This window comes from Quercus suber, unplaced genomic scaffold, assembly GCF_002906115.3.
Source record: "Quercus suber isolate HL8 unplaced genomic scaffold, Cork oak 2.0 scaffold_25, whole genome shotgun sequence".
Lineage (NCBI taxonomy): Eukaryota > Viridiplantae > Streptophyta > Magnoliopsida > Fagales > Fagaceae > Quercus > Quercus suber.
The window spans coordinates 1,283,530-1,300,356 of record NW_027069490.1 but is presented as its reverse complement, the minus strand read 5'-3'; the positions used below and the strand labels follow the sequence as shown (position 1 = coordinate 1,300,356).

The window sequence follows — 16,827 nt, the reverse complement described above, 5'->3', positions numbered from 1 at the left end:
TAAAAAAACCACAAAAGTCAAGATTCTAAAAACGTACAAAATTTAATTTCAAATGCATTGTTTATAAGAAGGGATGTTTTATCACCAATTTATAAAGCCAGCACATTTACATTAATTTCTTGAGATAGTGAGAAAGTGACAAAGAACAATAATAAATTCATTTTTATCATTCGTTTATGACAAGGTTATTGGACAATTTGCCATAGCTAAATTTACAAATACCATTCTTTGTGATGAAAAATGATTTATCTAAAAGGTCCTTGATCATTTGACATGGTTAAGGTAAGTCATACATAAAAGATGTGTGGGTTCTACCATTCAAGGTACATGTTCCCATGCACATGTAAGATTAGGCACATCAACAGGACAATATAATATTCTTGATAAAGACCCAGCTTATCTAAGTATTTTGTGGATTAAAAGAAATATGAGCATGACATGTGTCCTAAAATAATCATAATTAATCTAGTGCCCGTTTACAAACTAATACCAACTATAATAATTGTACCAAAAAAATAGACATCACATCATATATATGGCCATTTTGTTTATGGTATGGACCATCTATATATCCTATAATGATGACAATCAATTACAAGCATAAGTAAATAGAAAGCAACTCACCCGTAAGGTGGGTAAACGACAGGAGGTGGTGGCGGCGGCGGTGGGGGAGGTATGGGCGGCGCCATTCCGCCATAGGGTGGTGCACCTTGTGGTACACTAGTACCCCCTTGGTTATAAGAACTAGTACCACCTTGATTTCTTCCTGTATATATTAACAACAGTTAAACACGTACCCAAAGTGTAATGCAACATATTATTATGTAATAAAAGAAGATAATTCCCAAAAAACATAGTACAAAACGTATGGACCTCGGGGCGGTGTAGGTCGTGGTCGTCCCAACGAAGCAATATTACAGTTGGCTCTCCGCCCATCAATCACAGGGTTTGCTTCATCGCAAGCCCTCCTTGCCGATTCAGGGTCACGAAAAGTCACCTAATAGATGTAAAAATAACCTCATTATATAGCTATTTGGTCATATGAGAATATTATTATTATTACAATGTGGGGAGCTAGCTAGAGAAGTACTTACAAATCCGTATCCCTTAGATTTTCCTGTATTCTTATCCGTGATGATTACAGCTTCAAGAATCTCTCCAAACTGCTCGAAATATTTGCGCATTTCTTCTGTATGTGTCTCCCAAGCTAGTCCCCCAACAAACACTTTGGTAAACGTGGTGTCGCCGAACTGTGAACGGTAATGAGGGTAAGCCATGGAATCAAAATCATGAATATTATCAGTCAAATATAGGGTATCTTGTGTGGGCATGAAGTCTTTGGTATATATCTCGATCACTTGTGTGGTTGACAAGAGTGGAGTACTAAGCTGTATCTTTTCTTCCACCTCCTCATCTTCTTTGCTTTGAGCTCTATATGTGCCTCAACCTCCATCCCCACCCTGTATTTTTTTACAGCAGAAGAATCATTGAAAGAGGGCCAGAGAGACAGAGAAAGAGGTGGATATAGTTTATGATGTTGCTGTTGTTGTTGCTATTAAATGTTTGATGAGTTGTTTGGAACAGTGGGGTTAGGTCAATTATAAGAGGATAGAAAAAAAAATGTGGAGAGAGAGAAAGATCCGACAGCTGCAAACGCTAATTTGCTGGCTTAAAGAGGAAGAAGGAGTTGGGCTTTGTAGAAATGAATGACAGCTGCGTGACTACGCACTTGGTGCCTGTCCTCTCTGTCTCTGCATTAATATAACCTCCCACCCTCCAATCAATAATCATCTCCCATCTTTTCTCTTGGTTTTTTTTTTTTCTTTTTTTCTTTTTTCATTGTTGTCTTTTGGGCTTGGCCTCTCTCTCTCTTTCTCAATTGCAATCAGCTAACAATTCTCTTACGTAACTTATTGCACATTATCTGTATACATAATTTTTTTTTCACATTTTAAATTTCTTTTATGTTGTTAATTTCAATCGGATAGTAATTCTCTCACACAACTTATTTCATATTATTTATATACATAATTTTTTTTCCACATTTTAAACGTGTATGGTCAAAGTATATGTACTAGACAAGGTTATCAAAATCGGGATCTTACATAAGATCGTGGGAGATAGGTAGAATTGTGAATCGTAGGATCGGATCATAAATCGTAAGATCCTACCTATTTTCATATTTTAAGTAAAAAACTCATTGATAGTGACTTTGTATGTTATATAATCACTTAAAATATAAATCCATCCATTAAAAAAAAATTGCAACATAAAATGTAATTTACACGCACTTCATCGTTCTTATGTCATTCTAACAAAACAAAATATATTAAACTTTTGACATAATGTATCTAAAAAGTTTCGTACATGTTTAATTAGCAACTAAGTACCACAATATTATCTACACATATGGAAAGTGTTTTCCAAATTCTAAGTTCCAAATCCAAAATAAGTTAGGCTAGTTAGCATATAAAAACTAATTAACTACAAATTTACAACATGTAATCCAAAAGAGAATTCTCAATGTAAGGTAAACTAGCTAATTACAAATATGAAATCTAAAAGAGAATTCACATTCTAAGGTTCTTCTAATCTAATCATTGTCATTGTCATATCTCATTTCATCATCTAAATATTTTAGGTTTTGTTTTTGAAAACATTAAACTTAAATACTATAGGTTTTTTTGAGATTTTATGTTGACATAGGGGTAAATTTGGGACTTTAATTTATTATTGGGCTTCTGATAACCCGTTGGCCTTATGGGTTTATGTGGATTATCTTACCCAAATAAATCTCACTTAAAAAAAAAAATAAATAAATAAAATCAAGCAAAATGGTAGGATCGGTAGGATCCCATACGATCCTACAATCCTATACGATCCTACATACGATCCTACCATTTTTGCGATCCTACTACGATTTTAAACTTTTTGGTAAGGTGGGATCAAATATTGTGTATGCAAAGGAAGTGAACAAATATTTACCTATTTATTTCAGTACCATAGCATACTATTTTTATCTTTTAGTGATATAAATATAATACAAGGTTTCTGAATATACAAGATGTGCCCCCACATTTATGCCCCAGACTAGCACTCCGATCATCGTCAGATTGACACTTAAAGTCTTAAATAATAATGGATGTGATTGTTGGCACACTTTTAATGATTCTCGGGAGCAATTTGGCTTGGTGCTCAATAAGATGTCTTTTTTCTTTTCTTTTTTTAAATCAATGGACCACAAATTTTCAATTTTTGGCTCTCTGCGTATGGATTCTCATGGTAGTTTTCTTATACTAATGCATTTTGCTGCTCTGGAAAAAAAATAAAAACTATTTCAATAAAACAGCTCCATTAGTCTAAATGCTCCAAAGTTCCCTGCACACTTCTCGTTTCTTGTTATGTAGGCCGTTAGAAAATAATTATAAATTTAATATTTTGGACAAAATTTAGGTAGATTTATTTAGGTGTTGTAATTAAGATTCTCCAACTGAATTCATTAATTGTTAAAAAAAATGTTTTCTTTTTTAATGATGATTGAATTAAATCTTGTGACGTATTAAATATAATTAAAGAATCTAAGATATTTTGTACCTAAATTTTATCATATTACTATTGTTTTTCTTTCCCATTTCATGATCAAATTCCCCCACATGAGCCCACGTTCATAACCCTCTCGCAGAAGCTGTAAAAACCCAACTTCCAACCCCAACGAATTATAATAATAATAACAACAACAACAAAATCAAGACTATTTTAAAACTCAAATAAGTGGTGATAGAAAATCATGTGAAAGAGGCCTTGGGCGGCTACGATAAAAACAAAAATCTAACTACATCGAATCAATCCCTAGTCAATCACATTAAAAAAAAATCATATAATGTGAAGCCAAATTTATAATCATTTTTATGCTTAATGGAAGACCATTAACTTGTCCTTAACCACATGACAGTACATACATTGGGAGAGGCCACAAAGTCTCAAGGCCTAGCTTATGACTTTAAAGCATTCCTCCACATTCATATATACATGATTGTCATTTGCCATGTAAAATCCTAGTTTAAATGATCACGTACGTTGCTTTCTTTTAATAAGTTTTTAGTTTTGTAATTTTGTGAAACGAAAAGTTATTATACAGTCTCAAACTATACTCTCTCTCTTACAAAGAAGCGAGCCCCCTGTTAAATGAGACCTACCTTTCTGTAAGAAGGATTGGAGCATAATCCGAGACTAAGCAATAACAACCCTTACGAGGCTATAAGAAGTTAAGAACAAGCACATGCGATGTGAAGCGAAAAAAAAAAGGCCCCTATTGCCAGCGCTATAGGGACCAGGAGACAGCTAGGACCTGTAGCTTATGAAACCCTGCAACTATGTGAACTGGCAGTCCCTTCCACGAGGGGTCCTATGACTCTTTGAGAACTGTGAGCTGGATTTCCATCTACTTTCTTTTACACCTAGGACTCTCTCTCTCTCTCTCTCTCTCTTTTTTTACTTTCAAGTTTCAAGTTTCAAGTTTAGGGCGACCCACTTATACATGGCTCCATCAACCAATACCCACCAATCAAATGGCTATTTAAAGCTTCACAGTTTCTTTGGAGACCAATTTCTTTGCCAACCCCAAATAAAGCAGTCTCTAATAGTCTTCCTCAAACTCTCCCCACTTATGGAGTTATGGTAGTCATGTTCCATCTATCGTATCACAAAAAGTAGTTTTTTTTTTTTTTTTTTGCTTCGGATTTTGAGTCCCTGGCCATGAGATGATTCACAAAGCTGAAATCTTTCCCTTTCATAGAATCTATGCTCCCTTTTCCCATGATTATGTCTCTTAGCCTATGTTTATTTAGAGTGAAAACAAGAAGTATGCAAAATTTGGATGAAAAACATCAATTTTCCCTCCTTTGGTTGACACTGGAAAATTGGAAGTAACGCAGGTGTAACCGTGTAAAGCCACAAGAAGTAGACATGTTTACCTCAAGATAATAACCCTTGAATCCGTACGGTGAACTTTCAAGATCCATCAAGAAAAATAATAGAGAAAACTCTCTGAAATTTTATTTATTTAAAATTTTGTTTGCCTTTAGAGACTACAATGCATTTAAATAGAAAACAAGTCTTAGAATTGCTAAGCAACACTTAAAAAACTCTAAAACACTTTTAGAGTAGCTAGAAAACCCTAATTTTTACTAAGCACAAAATTAAATAGGAAAAATTGCCCCCAAAAAATGCAAAATTAAGAAAGTTGCAAAATCAAATTTTACGATCTCTAGAAGATGTCCTATGACATTCGAGACATTATTCTAAATTTTAAAATAAAAGTTATAACAAGATAAAAATTACTATAAAAAACAATTAATTAAACGCCTAACGATTAATTAACATTTTAATAGTCTAAAATAGAGAATTTTGCAAAGTCAAATGAGAATGCTTAACGACCTGTTTGGTTGTGTTATTTAAACAACACAACACGTATTTTCACAACACTTTTTTACCCAACACATATTTCCACAACACATAAATAACATCTTAAATTTTACCATCTACTTTTTGCCTAACTTAACCACAAATTTTCCAAAACTAATAAGTTAATAAAATGTCTTGTGAATTATAAATAAATAAATAAAAAGTCTTGTGAATTTATAAAAAAAATTAAAATTTTAAATAAATAAAAAGTCTTGTGAAAAATTTTAATGGGAAATTCTTGATGGAAAACATTGCTCTAAAGCCCATTGCTATCTATCTTTCATTCTAAGAGTAATCACTATAGCTATATTGTTGAGTATGGAGTCACACGAGTCAGCCAATTAATCGCAATTCAACATTTGATACAAATCCTTATAAATATATATATATATATATTTGATACAAATCACTATAATTAATGTTAATTGAGAATGGTACACTTTTTTTTACTGTGAAATTTTTTTATTCCTTTTAATTAATTTGTGACTTACTTATGAACATGACTGAAAGGGAATGCAAGAGCCTTTTTTTTTAATTCCTATTTAACATGATTTTTTTTTTTTTTTTGAACAGTGCAACTTATTCACGAACATGACTGAAAGTGAATACGGAATATCTATTCACCAGCAGGTCCAGCATAATGGGGGTGGATGGTTTACGTACCTATTAGCCTTTCTGTTTTTTCTTTTGGGCCTATGGGCTTAAAGCTATTGCTGGACCTATTAGGAGGAGAATATGTAAAATCTGTTGGAAGAAGAATGTGCCCTTAGCGGACCCAATATAGCTTATAAGTTAAGAGACAAGAAGCTCTAAAATTTGTACCTAATTTCTTTTTTCTAAATAAATGGTGGGATTTTACTTTATTTTTTATTTTAAGAATCCGTTAAGACATTCTTTATTGAAGACAAAGCAGGAATACAATCAAATTCAAGCTACATGAACTATGGCAAATTAGGTGGTAACACTTCAAACCAAACAAAAAAAAAAAGTAATGTCAATAGTGGTTTCAAAAACCACCTATGATATGTTATTATGCGTTCCTTTGACCAATACATGACCTACTATATTATGCATTCCTTTTGATATGGGAAATTAAAAAAATTAAAAATTAAAAATTAAAAATAACCAAAAGGGCCAATCCATCCCATACAAAAGGATAAGGGGGCATGGGAGGGGGCTGTTGGGCAAAAGCAAAAGCAAGAGCAAGCTACTGCAAAGTGGGTTAAAGAGTTTGAGTTCTTGTTACTTTGTTGGTTGGTAATAATAAGGTCAGACATCAAAATAAGAGAGACTGTCTTCAATCACATATGTGAAGTTCAACTTTTCTTGAGAGATATTGTTGATGGCTAAGATGACGGCCTATGAGTCTGATTCGAAGATAGCGGTCTTCATATATGCTAAAAAACTGCTTTGGATTCGGCCCAATTATTGTTTCCAGTGTCAGTGTGATTCATGGAAGTGGGGGTAGGTCTAAATTTTCGTACTTACTCAAATTAAAAATTGAAGGCTGACTTTTACTGAAAATATTGAATTGAAAATTTTTGCTGTGTCGTTTAATTAGGATTCATAGAGCACCTGATTAATCTCCAAGCGAATATAATTCTTCCGTCTCATACACATTGAGTAATTATAGGGAAGATCTATCACCAAAAAAAAAAAGGAAGAAGACAAGAGAGAGAAAGAGAGCTGCAACTAGAGAGTACAACAAGGCATGATGTAGCGATATCAAAACGAGTTCGGCAAGGCACAAGGTGGCATGGCGAGTCCAACAAGGTGAGTTCGTTTGTTATTGTTGGGAAATTTAGATTTCGGTTGATAGAATTAACAAGTTTTAATTTTTAAAGTCAAGTTGTTAATTAGATCTATCAAAAAACAATCCACTATAATAAAGATAAGTTTAAGATCTAGTATAAAATATTTGTCCCTAAACTTTACAATCTCGAACTTATAGTAGAAATTTTCTACCGCATCAAAAACTCTAAACTTTTCAATATATGAACGCATTAACAAATGACACACCCATAATCACAACCTAAACATCTAACTGACTCCAAGAACTTCTTGAAGGTTTTCTTCACAGCACCAAGTCTGTGGTAGTTGCTATAACTTCAACTTCTTCACCAAATGAGCTTCAAATTTACTTTGGAAACTCTTCGGTATGGTGAATTTGAGAGAACTTGGTTACAAAAGCTCCAGCCACACAAAACGAGGTATTTCTCTCTCTGAAAAAGCCTTCAAATAGATGACTTATAACATCTTCTAAATACTGGTTCAAATCAGGCTTCAAACGGACAAGTTGTAAACTTTTTCGCCTTGTTGATTTTTACTGAAACGGGAATTACGATAGATCGAGAGGTATCGAGCCAGTTATCAAACTACATGCTAAAAATGCACCCCTTTTTTTTTTCTTTCTTAAACTGACTTTGTATCTTCAACTTAAACTTTAATAACAATTTTAAGACACTCAATAAAAATTTATAAATAAAAAAAAAAATGAAAACACATAATTTAGTATTGTTTGACAATACCAAAATAGATTAACCTTACTGTTACTAGCAACACAGCTCATATTATTGAGTTTTATTGTGATTTTGGAATTACTATTCAGGGGGCTGTGCAAAAACGCACAAAATCAACGATTATGAAGCCAATAAGCATGATTATGAAATTTTACAAACACCCAAAAAAAAAAAGCACGTTTTGAAATTGACAACATGAGTTTTCGATCCAAAGTGCTCTAACGAAACGGGCAAGTTTATTTTTTACAAAATCTGTACTTTTTCAAGAAGTATGAGCTGGCTAAATTTCATTAGTGCCACAAAATGTAGGGTCCCTCTTATTATAGTATTGAGTAGGCCGAACCGGATAACTACCTTTATAAAGTACCAAACCAAGACCTTATCAGGCCTTAACATTGGCCCATCCAAAAAGAGGTCCAACAAAAGTCTTAGATTCTAGACTAGTCCACGACGAAGAAGTCTAAAGAGGAAAGAGTTCCTTTTTGGATGTCTTAGAGCCCAAAATTTTACGAAATATTTTATTCAATGTGTTTCTTGGAGTTCAACTGGGGTGGTGGCGCAGTTGGCTAGCGCGTAGGTCTCATAGCTTCGAGTTATCCTGAGGTCGAGAGTTCGAGCCTCTCTCACCCCATTAATAAAACTGTTTTTTTACCTCAACTTGTGTCATGGTGAGTTGCTGCAACACTGCATTCGTTTATTCTTCATCCTTCTTTTCCCATTGTTACATTCTTTTCCCTTTCTCTATTTTTCATATTAATCTGCCTTAATTAATTAAGATCGTGACAATTTAACTACTAACAGATTAACAGGAACCGATGTGAGAGGCCACCTTTCGCCTGATGGGGTGGGTGGTACACAGAATTGAAAAGTTGCAGATTTGTTCTTTCAATAAAGATTATCAGATCATAAAGCAAGTAACCCGAAACCTTCCTCTCTCTTTTTTTTCTTTTTTTTTTTTTCTTTTTTTTGTGTTCTTAGATCATAACTCTTTCACATTCATATTGTTGCCTGTGCCATGTGGTTGGTGCTGCAATATTTATTGACTATTATTGCTTTTTCAGTTATGATTTCTATCGGGATAATCTTTTCTTTTCTTTTTTTGATTTGGATAATGCATTCTTTTTTTTGGGTGTGGCTTCTGTCCAGTGTCTTGTGATACTGGACCCGCTGTGATCATGACATACGTCTAAAAATGGACACATGTCATAATTATAGCGGGTCCAGTGCACTGAAGACACTGAGCAGAAGCTGCGCCCCTTTATATATATATATATATATATATATATATATTCTTTTTATATATGTGTGTGTTAAATACTTATATATAGAGTATAGAAGAAAATGAGTAGATGAAACTTATCCATTCTTAATATTCACCACTTGTGATAAGAGTCTAAGATATATACGGTAGGAAAGAATAAATTTAATTATTATTATAAAATTTATAATACTCCACCGTTTCAAGTTTCAAAGTTTGTTATAAAAGCTTAAACTAATAAAAAATGATGAATTTAAATCATTCAACTATTAATTATTCTATCAAATTGTGCTATGTGGATGGAGGAGGTTCTCCCTCAGTTTTTTAATATACTTGAGGCTGACATAGCCAGTTTTCATTAATTAAGTTCTTAGTTTTTCTTCTAAAAAAAAACTAGTATTCTATCAAGATACACTTAATCAGCATTTAAGTAGCAATGGCTTCACGCCATTTTGAATTAATGGTCTGTGTTAAAAGACTTACACTACTGCATCCTAACTTTTTAACGCTGGTTTAGCTAAAATGAACATGATACTAGGTGGAGGATCAAGTTGTGGGCTTGTGGCTGGACCGTTGAGGAAATAGACAGGTGAGCTAACATCTGCTAATGAGCCAAATTTGTGAAATAGGCTTAATTAATGGGGTTATAACTTATAAATCTTGTTAAATCAACTGAACTTTTGGAACTCACATGCATCAAATTCTTTCTTTTGGTCAGATTCGAATTTGATTTGCATTGATTCTTCCTATGTCTGGAACAAATGCTAATCCTAACAGGTTCATTGTTGCTTTATTTTTTTTCTTTTCTAAACCATACCTCCTCAACACAAGACTAATTTCAAAGTCCATTTAAGAAGATTTTCAGTGGCTAAAACCCAAAATCAAACCTTAGCGGAATCTAGGAAAAGTTCATATAGTAGCATCAATGCCTTTTTTTCTTTTTCTTTTTTCAAGATGTTTAGGAAAATGTGGTGAAATGAAAATTTTATGTTTACCTGAATTCTTTGCAGCAATAATAAATGCTTGGAATTACAGAGGGGATACACCTACAAAGGCAAATTTGTGGCATGTGTGCCCTTGTTTAGGCCTTAAATTAATCTGGGGGTAGATTGAAAGTTTAATGTCAAGAGAGTACTAGCTACAAACTTTACTCCCAGTACCTTTTGGGTCATACAGTGCCTAGCAGAATCAATGAATCTGCATTCAATCACTGAAATTCCTTCACTAATAAGATGTGGGTATGGGGCTCTATTCTTGTACAACATCACTGCCACTACCAGTCTTATCATGATTATCACCTTACTAGTGACATACTAGGCAAGAATAGATGCTTGGTGCTTAAGTCATTAAAAGAATTGACAGGAAATGCCTTCTGCACTATGTTGATGGCAACAATAATTGTACTGAAATAAACTCTCTGCTTATGGATATTGTGGCTGATTTTAACTGCTGCCTTTCAATGCTACGGGACCAGCAATGGTAATGGATTGAACCCATGCCTTGAGCCAACCGGCAATTATACTTGTGATTCTTGAAATATTGTTATTATTATTATTATTATTTTTTATCATTATGTAAATTCTAGATCCTTTTTCCGGGTTCAGAATCTTAATCCTTTTTTGCATATTTCATTCATATCCTTTTCAGGGTTTTATGAAATGGAATGTGGTTGGTGCATATCTATATATAGCACAGCAGTGAACTGCAGCTATTTTGGCTGCTTTCTTACTATGACAGAATAATTGTGTCAAACACTTGAGAATTTACGAGTACATTTCTCTCATTCCTCCACTTATTATATAGTTACTCTAATTCATTCATTGAAAATGATAATTGCTATATAGTTACTCTCCCCTAATTGATTCATAGAAGCGGTTGTTTCTTAGATATTTTTCATAACTTATCTTAGGCTAAAGTTTTTGCAAATTATAGAATGATTGATGAGACCTGTGTAGCCATGAGAAAGAAATCACATGCATTGTTGGATAATCAATTTGAAGAGGCATGGGCATGAGGCATGAGCAAGAGCCATTTGCTAATTTCACCAAAATGGAAAGAAGCACTCTCAGTTTGAACACATCACATGCAAAGCGTGGTCCTTAGGCTCCTGTGGATTGGTGTGGGGCTTACAATCGCGTGCTATAGTCGCAATTTGTGCAATTATTATTCCACTGAAAGTGAGACTTTCCAACTTCGTGTTAGTAAAATTTGATAGATCATTCCATCAGTGTTGAAATGATGCTTGATAATGCTTTGCTACCAAATACATCATAGTCATGGACTCATGGTCATCAAGCATATTGTGACTATATTTCCACAAAGTTTGTGGAGGGTGGGCTCCTTTATTGCTTAAACTTTCTGGGGTGGGCTTTTTCTGTCAAAATTGATGGAAAATAATTCTCGGGCCATTATATGTAGATCGATGCCAAGGTTGTCTTGATGTTATTACCCAATCAAAATTGAGTTTCGTGTCATTTGACTTGAATTGGATTCGTATTCGGCTTTTCATTTATCTCCATGGACTAATTACAATCATATTTTGGGACTTTAGTAGTTTACTAGTTTAGTCCACAGGTTTGAAGGTTTTTTTTTCTTTTTTTTTCCTTTTCAAAATAAGAAGAGAATTCATCGGATTATATATATATATATATATAGGTGTCTTTTGCTAGCTAAATAGTCCTTTTAATGATCTGTATTCTCTCTTTTTTCAACAACAGCAACAATAATAATAATATTAATACTAAGAGTCATGTTAACCGGTATCCTTAAAGAAATATTAAAAATTGTTAAAAAAAATTAATTGATTTATCATTTTCTCATAAAATATTTTAAAAATAATTTCTAAGTCAATACATTTGGAGCATTCATTAACATTTTCCTAATAATAATAAAATCTTCAAACTCTTTTAGGTTTAAAAATTAAATTCCTCATTGATAAAGAGAAAGAATTTGTGGGTTTCTAAGAGCTGTCACTGTATTACAAGTAGTTGACTTAATTTTCTTCTTTTAAAGATTGATTGATTTGTTTTTCAAAAAAAAAAAAAAAAAGATTGATTGATTTAATTTTCTTCTTTTAAAGATTGATTGATTTATGTAAGATATTTATATTTTCATAGTCATACATCATATCATATACACTATACACTTCCATCAACATTGTAAATTGAGTCCTACAAAGTACAATAGTATGAAATTAATGGTGAACCATCAGTATCAACAATTTTTTTTTTAATTTCTTTAAATAAATTAACATATTCGTTAGTATTTTCCTTATTTTTATCGTCAGCTTACTTGGCTAGTTGCTTAAATAAAAACACTGCAATGCTTTGTTCACATTTGGTAAACAGGGGACCTCAGGTAACTTGGGAACCAGAAGTACGCGTCTGCTATTCGCCCACCCCTGACCTCCTGTCCTTTTTGGGAAATTACACAGTGTCCTTTTTTCTTTTCTTTTTTTGATACGTACACACTGTCCTTTGTTACAACAATCATGCCAAAATTTTTTAGAAAGAAAGTCTCCAACTCAAACTCTGTGATAAACAATTAAACATAACAAATATATTAAAATTCTCATTTTACATTTTTATTCTAGTTATACTAATTTTACTCACTAATCTTTTTGATCAAGTGATAACATTCCCAATTTGTCCTTGACTTGTCTATGAAAAATTTATTTTACCCTTAAATTATTTAATTTATCCTTTACCTAAAAATTATGAACGCATATTTTTGTGTTTTCAACCGCGATATCTTGAGTTCAAATACCCCTACACCCAACTAATGATGTATATAAAATAAAATAAACGATTAATCAGGTAATTCAAGGACAAGAGAGAGGAGCATAAATCATTTTACACTTGGTATCTATTTGCATGGGGCATTCTCAATTTTCTAACAAATTAGTACATGTCAGTTTGAAAGGAGTAGAGTTTGGTAAAGGATCTTCTCCAATTTCCTTCCATTCTTAGTTAGATGTGTGATACATGACATGTATTTGAATTTTAAAAATCAAATGTTATATATTTAAATACAAAATTGGAGGGAATTTGAGAATTTAATGCAAAATTATCTTATCCCGATAATGTTCTACCCAACATCCAAACAGCTTGCTCTGGCTATTATAGCTTTACTGTTTGAGTAATTTTAGATACAAATTTTTTCATAGTATTTTCCACAATTAAACATTTAGTAATTAAGTTGTAATTTGAAAAATGAGGGATGTAGATGAAGTTCATTAATCATTAGATATAATTCTGAACTCACCTTAAAATGAGTCTTTCATGAAAATTTCACAAGATGTGTAGACTCACCAACAAAAATGTCATATTCTGCCAGAAATTTGTCAACTTTTTCAGTTGTCATAATTGTCACACTTGGATATTTTCACATATACAAATCAGTCCCATTATTTTCATTTTGTAAGTTAGACAATTGACATAAAAATGTATATGACACGCACAACCAAATCAGTATGAAACTATTTCATCAAAAAAATCGGTATGAAACTATTAGAACGCAGCAAAGGTCACTAGTCTTTGGCAGTTCCCTAATAAGTCTTGAAAGTTAAACCCAATTCCTATACTTTATTAATAGAGAATATTTTGGTATTTTTATTATGATAAGTTATGTTGATGACCAATTGCGTATTTGCAATAGTTTTGGTTAAAGGTCTATTGATACATAGGACAATCAAATGATCCAACTGCGAGAAATATTCACTAAAAGGTATTCATATAATTTCATAATAAAAAAAAGGTATTCATATAATGATATAAGATACTCCCTACTACCTAGCAATGAATTGGATTCGGGTTATAATCAAGTTTGCGTCAAAACTTAGGACCGTTTATTTTAGCATCAACTCATATATCCACTCACAAGATTAATACAACCTAGGACCATTTAAATCAAATAATTTTTAAAAATTACTGTAGGGTCAGTTTTTGTAACCCAAGCCCAAAAGATATGGGTTGAAGGCCCAGCGAACCCAGGACAATAAATTTGTAGAGAGTGGGCGAAAGAGCTAGGCTAGTTATGAAGTAAACAATGGTTGGCTAAGTTACTTGCAGTGATGATAACATAAACTAATGCTTGAACGACTCCATGAATGTATATCTGAAAAGATGTTTTATTAAGTGAACAGTGATTACAACATTCAGAGTTACAGTAAAACTTTTCTCTTCCTTTTTCTCTTTCCCCTCTGTCCCCTATTATCAGGGACCATTCTTCTTTATATAGCATCCTCTCCTATCATCTCCATCGTCCACCTGTTCTTCATCTGCGTATCTACTCAAGTGCATATCATGTCATGTGTCTACTTTAGTTCTTTGTAAGTGGCGGTAGCCGAGGTTACACTGTTCAAGGGTCTTCTCCACATAAATGCGGCCAGAAAAGCTGTTGCAGTGCATTAAATACGGTGGTAGCAGCTTTTCCTTTAGATATTTTTTAGTTCTAATCATCTCCGGATCCACCCAGATCTTATTTTTATCATTGGGATTGTTATGAAGATTATTCATGGGTTTTTACCCCCCACAATTACAATCAGAATGAGAGTAATACATACATACATATATATATATATATATTACTAAAAGAAAATTCAATTAGATTTCAATTGGATTCTCAATTTTATGCCATGTGTTCTATCTAATTTTTAATTTTTGTACCAAGTTAATTATATATATATATATTAAAATTCAAGCTCATAAAAAATCAAATTATAATCCAAATTAAATTTTAATTGGAATCCAATTGTGCGTCATGTATCCCATTTAATTTTTAATTTTTATGCCAAGTGAATTATTAAATATAAAAATTGAAGAGTCCAAATCAAATTAGATTCTAAATTATATTTCAATTGAAGTCCAATTTTGCATCATGTATCCATCTAACTTCTTAATTTTTGTGACAAGTATATTATTGGGTGAAACTGAAAAGTCTAAATTTAATTAAATTCTAAATCATATATATATAATGAGAAACCATTATATATTTTTGAAATCATTGTTTTAAAAAATTGTGAGCTAACCATGTATAATTTCAATATTTTCTAAATAATTTTTTTTTTGAATAGTATAATTATAATTGTTTTTAATTGTATCTGTGTATATGCACAGAGTTACACACTAGTGTACTTATAATGCACAAAAACATAATTGTTAGAATGTAAATTGTACCGTGAATTGATTTTTTATTTTAGTATATCATAAGATATATAGACATTAAATAAATTTATTAAAAATATATGAATATTTAGGGTATAGATTGATCCCAGTTAATTAATTCAATTACCCAAATTGATTAATTAGGTTAAATTACAAGCAAATCATGGAGGCACCAAAAAATCACCAAATAAACTAATATGAAGCAAAAATTAAATAACACGATGATTTGTTGACAAATGGGGAAAGCCTCTCGCAAGGCAAAAATCTCATCAGATGAATTTCAAATCACCACTCCCAAGAATCCACTAATCAAGAACAAGCAGTTACAAGTATAAGGAATCTTACCACTACCTTAGACTATCCCAATACCCAAATGGACTTAATCTTGTGGAAGACTTCTTTGTATATACGGATCCCAGTACATGACTAACTCCAAACAACTGAATGATTGTTGTTAGTTGCAAAGTTCTTCACTTCAAAGCATATTGAAGATCTGGAAGCACTTGGTTATAAAAGCCTAAGATACACAAAACGCAATAACTTCTCACAGAGTGTATGAGTTCTCTAATTAAGTCTCTGTGTCTTTGATGACTTTTAAAATAAGCCTTTTATATGGTCTAGGGTTATGGAGGACGAAACCCTAGCAATCCAAGTCATCATGAGTCGAAATTTAGATCTGAGAATTCTCAAAACGTAAATTTCGATAAATTGAGCTTGTGTCGAGCTTCTCCATTAAATCTCAAAAGATGCTAATGTTAAAACTAGTGTTGAGAAATACTAAAATTGTTTTTATTTACTTATTTCTTGAATCAATTTTCATGTCTTTAACGATACCACTTAGAATGTAAATTTTACATGCTTCTTAATATATTAAATTCAAGTTAGATCTACCCAATTACAAGTAAAATGCGTTTTGTCAAATGATAAGTCAATACGAAAATATAACCCTAACATCTTCAATTAATAATTTATTTTTATCATCACTTATACAATAATATTTAATAAATCAAACTAAATATTTTAATTAAAATTTATCTATAGTATTTACTATTTACAATCAAATTGATCAAGCTAAAAAGTTATGACTTGATTGCGATGTTGCGGTCTCTTGAATCTCAAGAATAAAAACCCTGATCACAAAAGGAGATGACAAAAAATATATTCAAACAAAACAAAACAGATGACGAGAAATGAGACAAATGGACTATTTATTTAATTTCATTTTTTAAAAATGTGTACATATTTTTAGCTATTTTTCCTAAAAACACTGATTAAATAATTATATATATATATATATATATTTTTTTTTGGGAAAGAAATAATTAAATATTTTAGTGATTAAGCTCAACAAAATCCTTGTGGATCTTATAAATTTACAATGGCCTAAAATAATTATATTTTTTAAAAATAAAACTGGACTACA

The 16,827-nt window shown here is 32.1% G+C and overlaps 1 protein-coding gene and 1 non-coding gene across 2 annotated transcripts in view; one reads left to right on the top strand and one right to left on the bottom strand.

Annotated features, from left to right (window-relative positions):
- LOC112026094 (probable RNA-binding protein ARP1) overlaps positions 1 to 1,741 on the bottom strand; it is a 5,932-nt gene extending 4,191 nt beyond the window's left edge. Inside the window, exons 1-3 of the mRNA XM_065767502.1 lie at positions 1,095 to 1,741; positions 874 to 997; positions 624 to 766 (exon numbers count right to left, since the gene is read on the bottom strand). Of these exons, the coding sequence (XP_065623574.1) occupies positions 624 to 766; positions 874 to 997; positions 1,095 to 1,331 (504 nt within the window). The 5' untranslated portion in view covers positions 1,332 to 1,741. The remainder of the gene's footprint in view (positions 1 to 623; positions 767 to 873; positions 998 to 1,094) is intronic.
- A 6,788-nt stretch (positions 1,742 to 8,529) lies between these two features.
- On the top strand, positions 8,530 to 8,613 carry TRNAM-CAU (transfer RNA methionine (anticodon CAU)). The gene is given in 2 exon segments: positions 8,530 to 8,567; positions 8,578 to 8,613. It is a non-coding gene; the product is annotated as a tRNA-Met (tRNA).
- Positions 8,614 to 16,827: the final 8,214 nt, after the last annotated feature.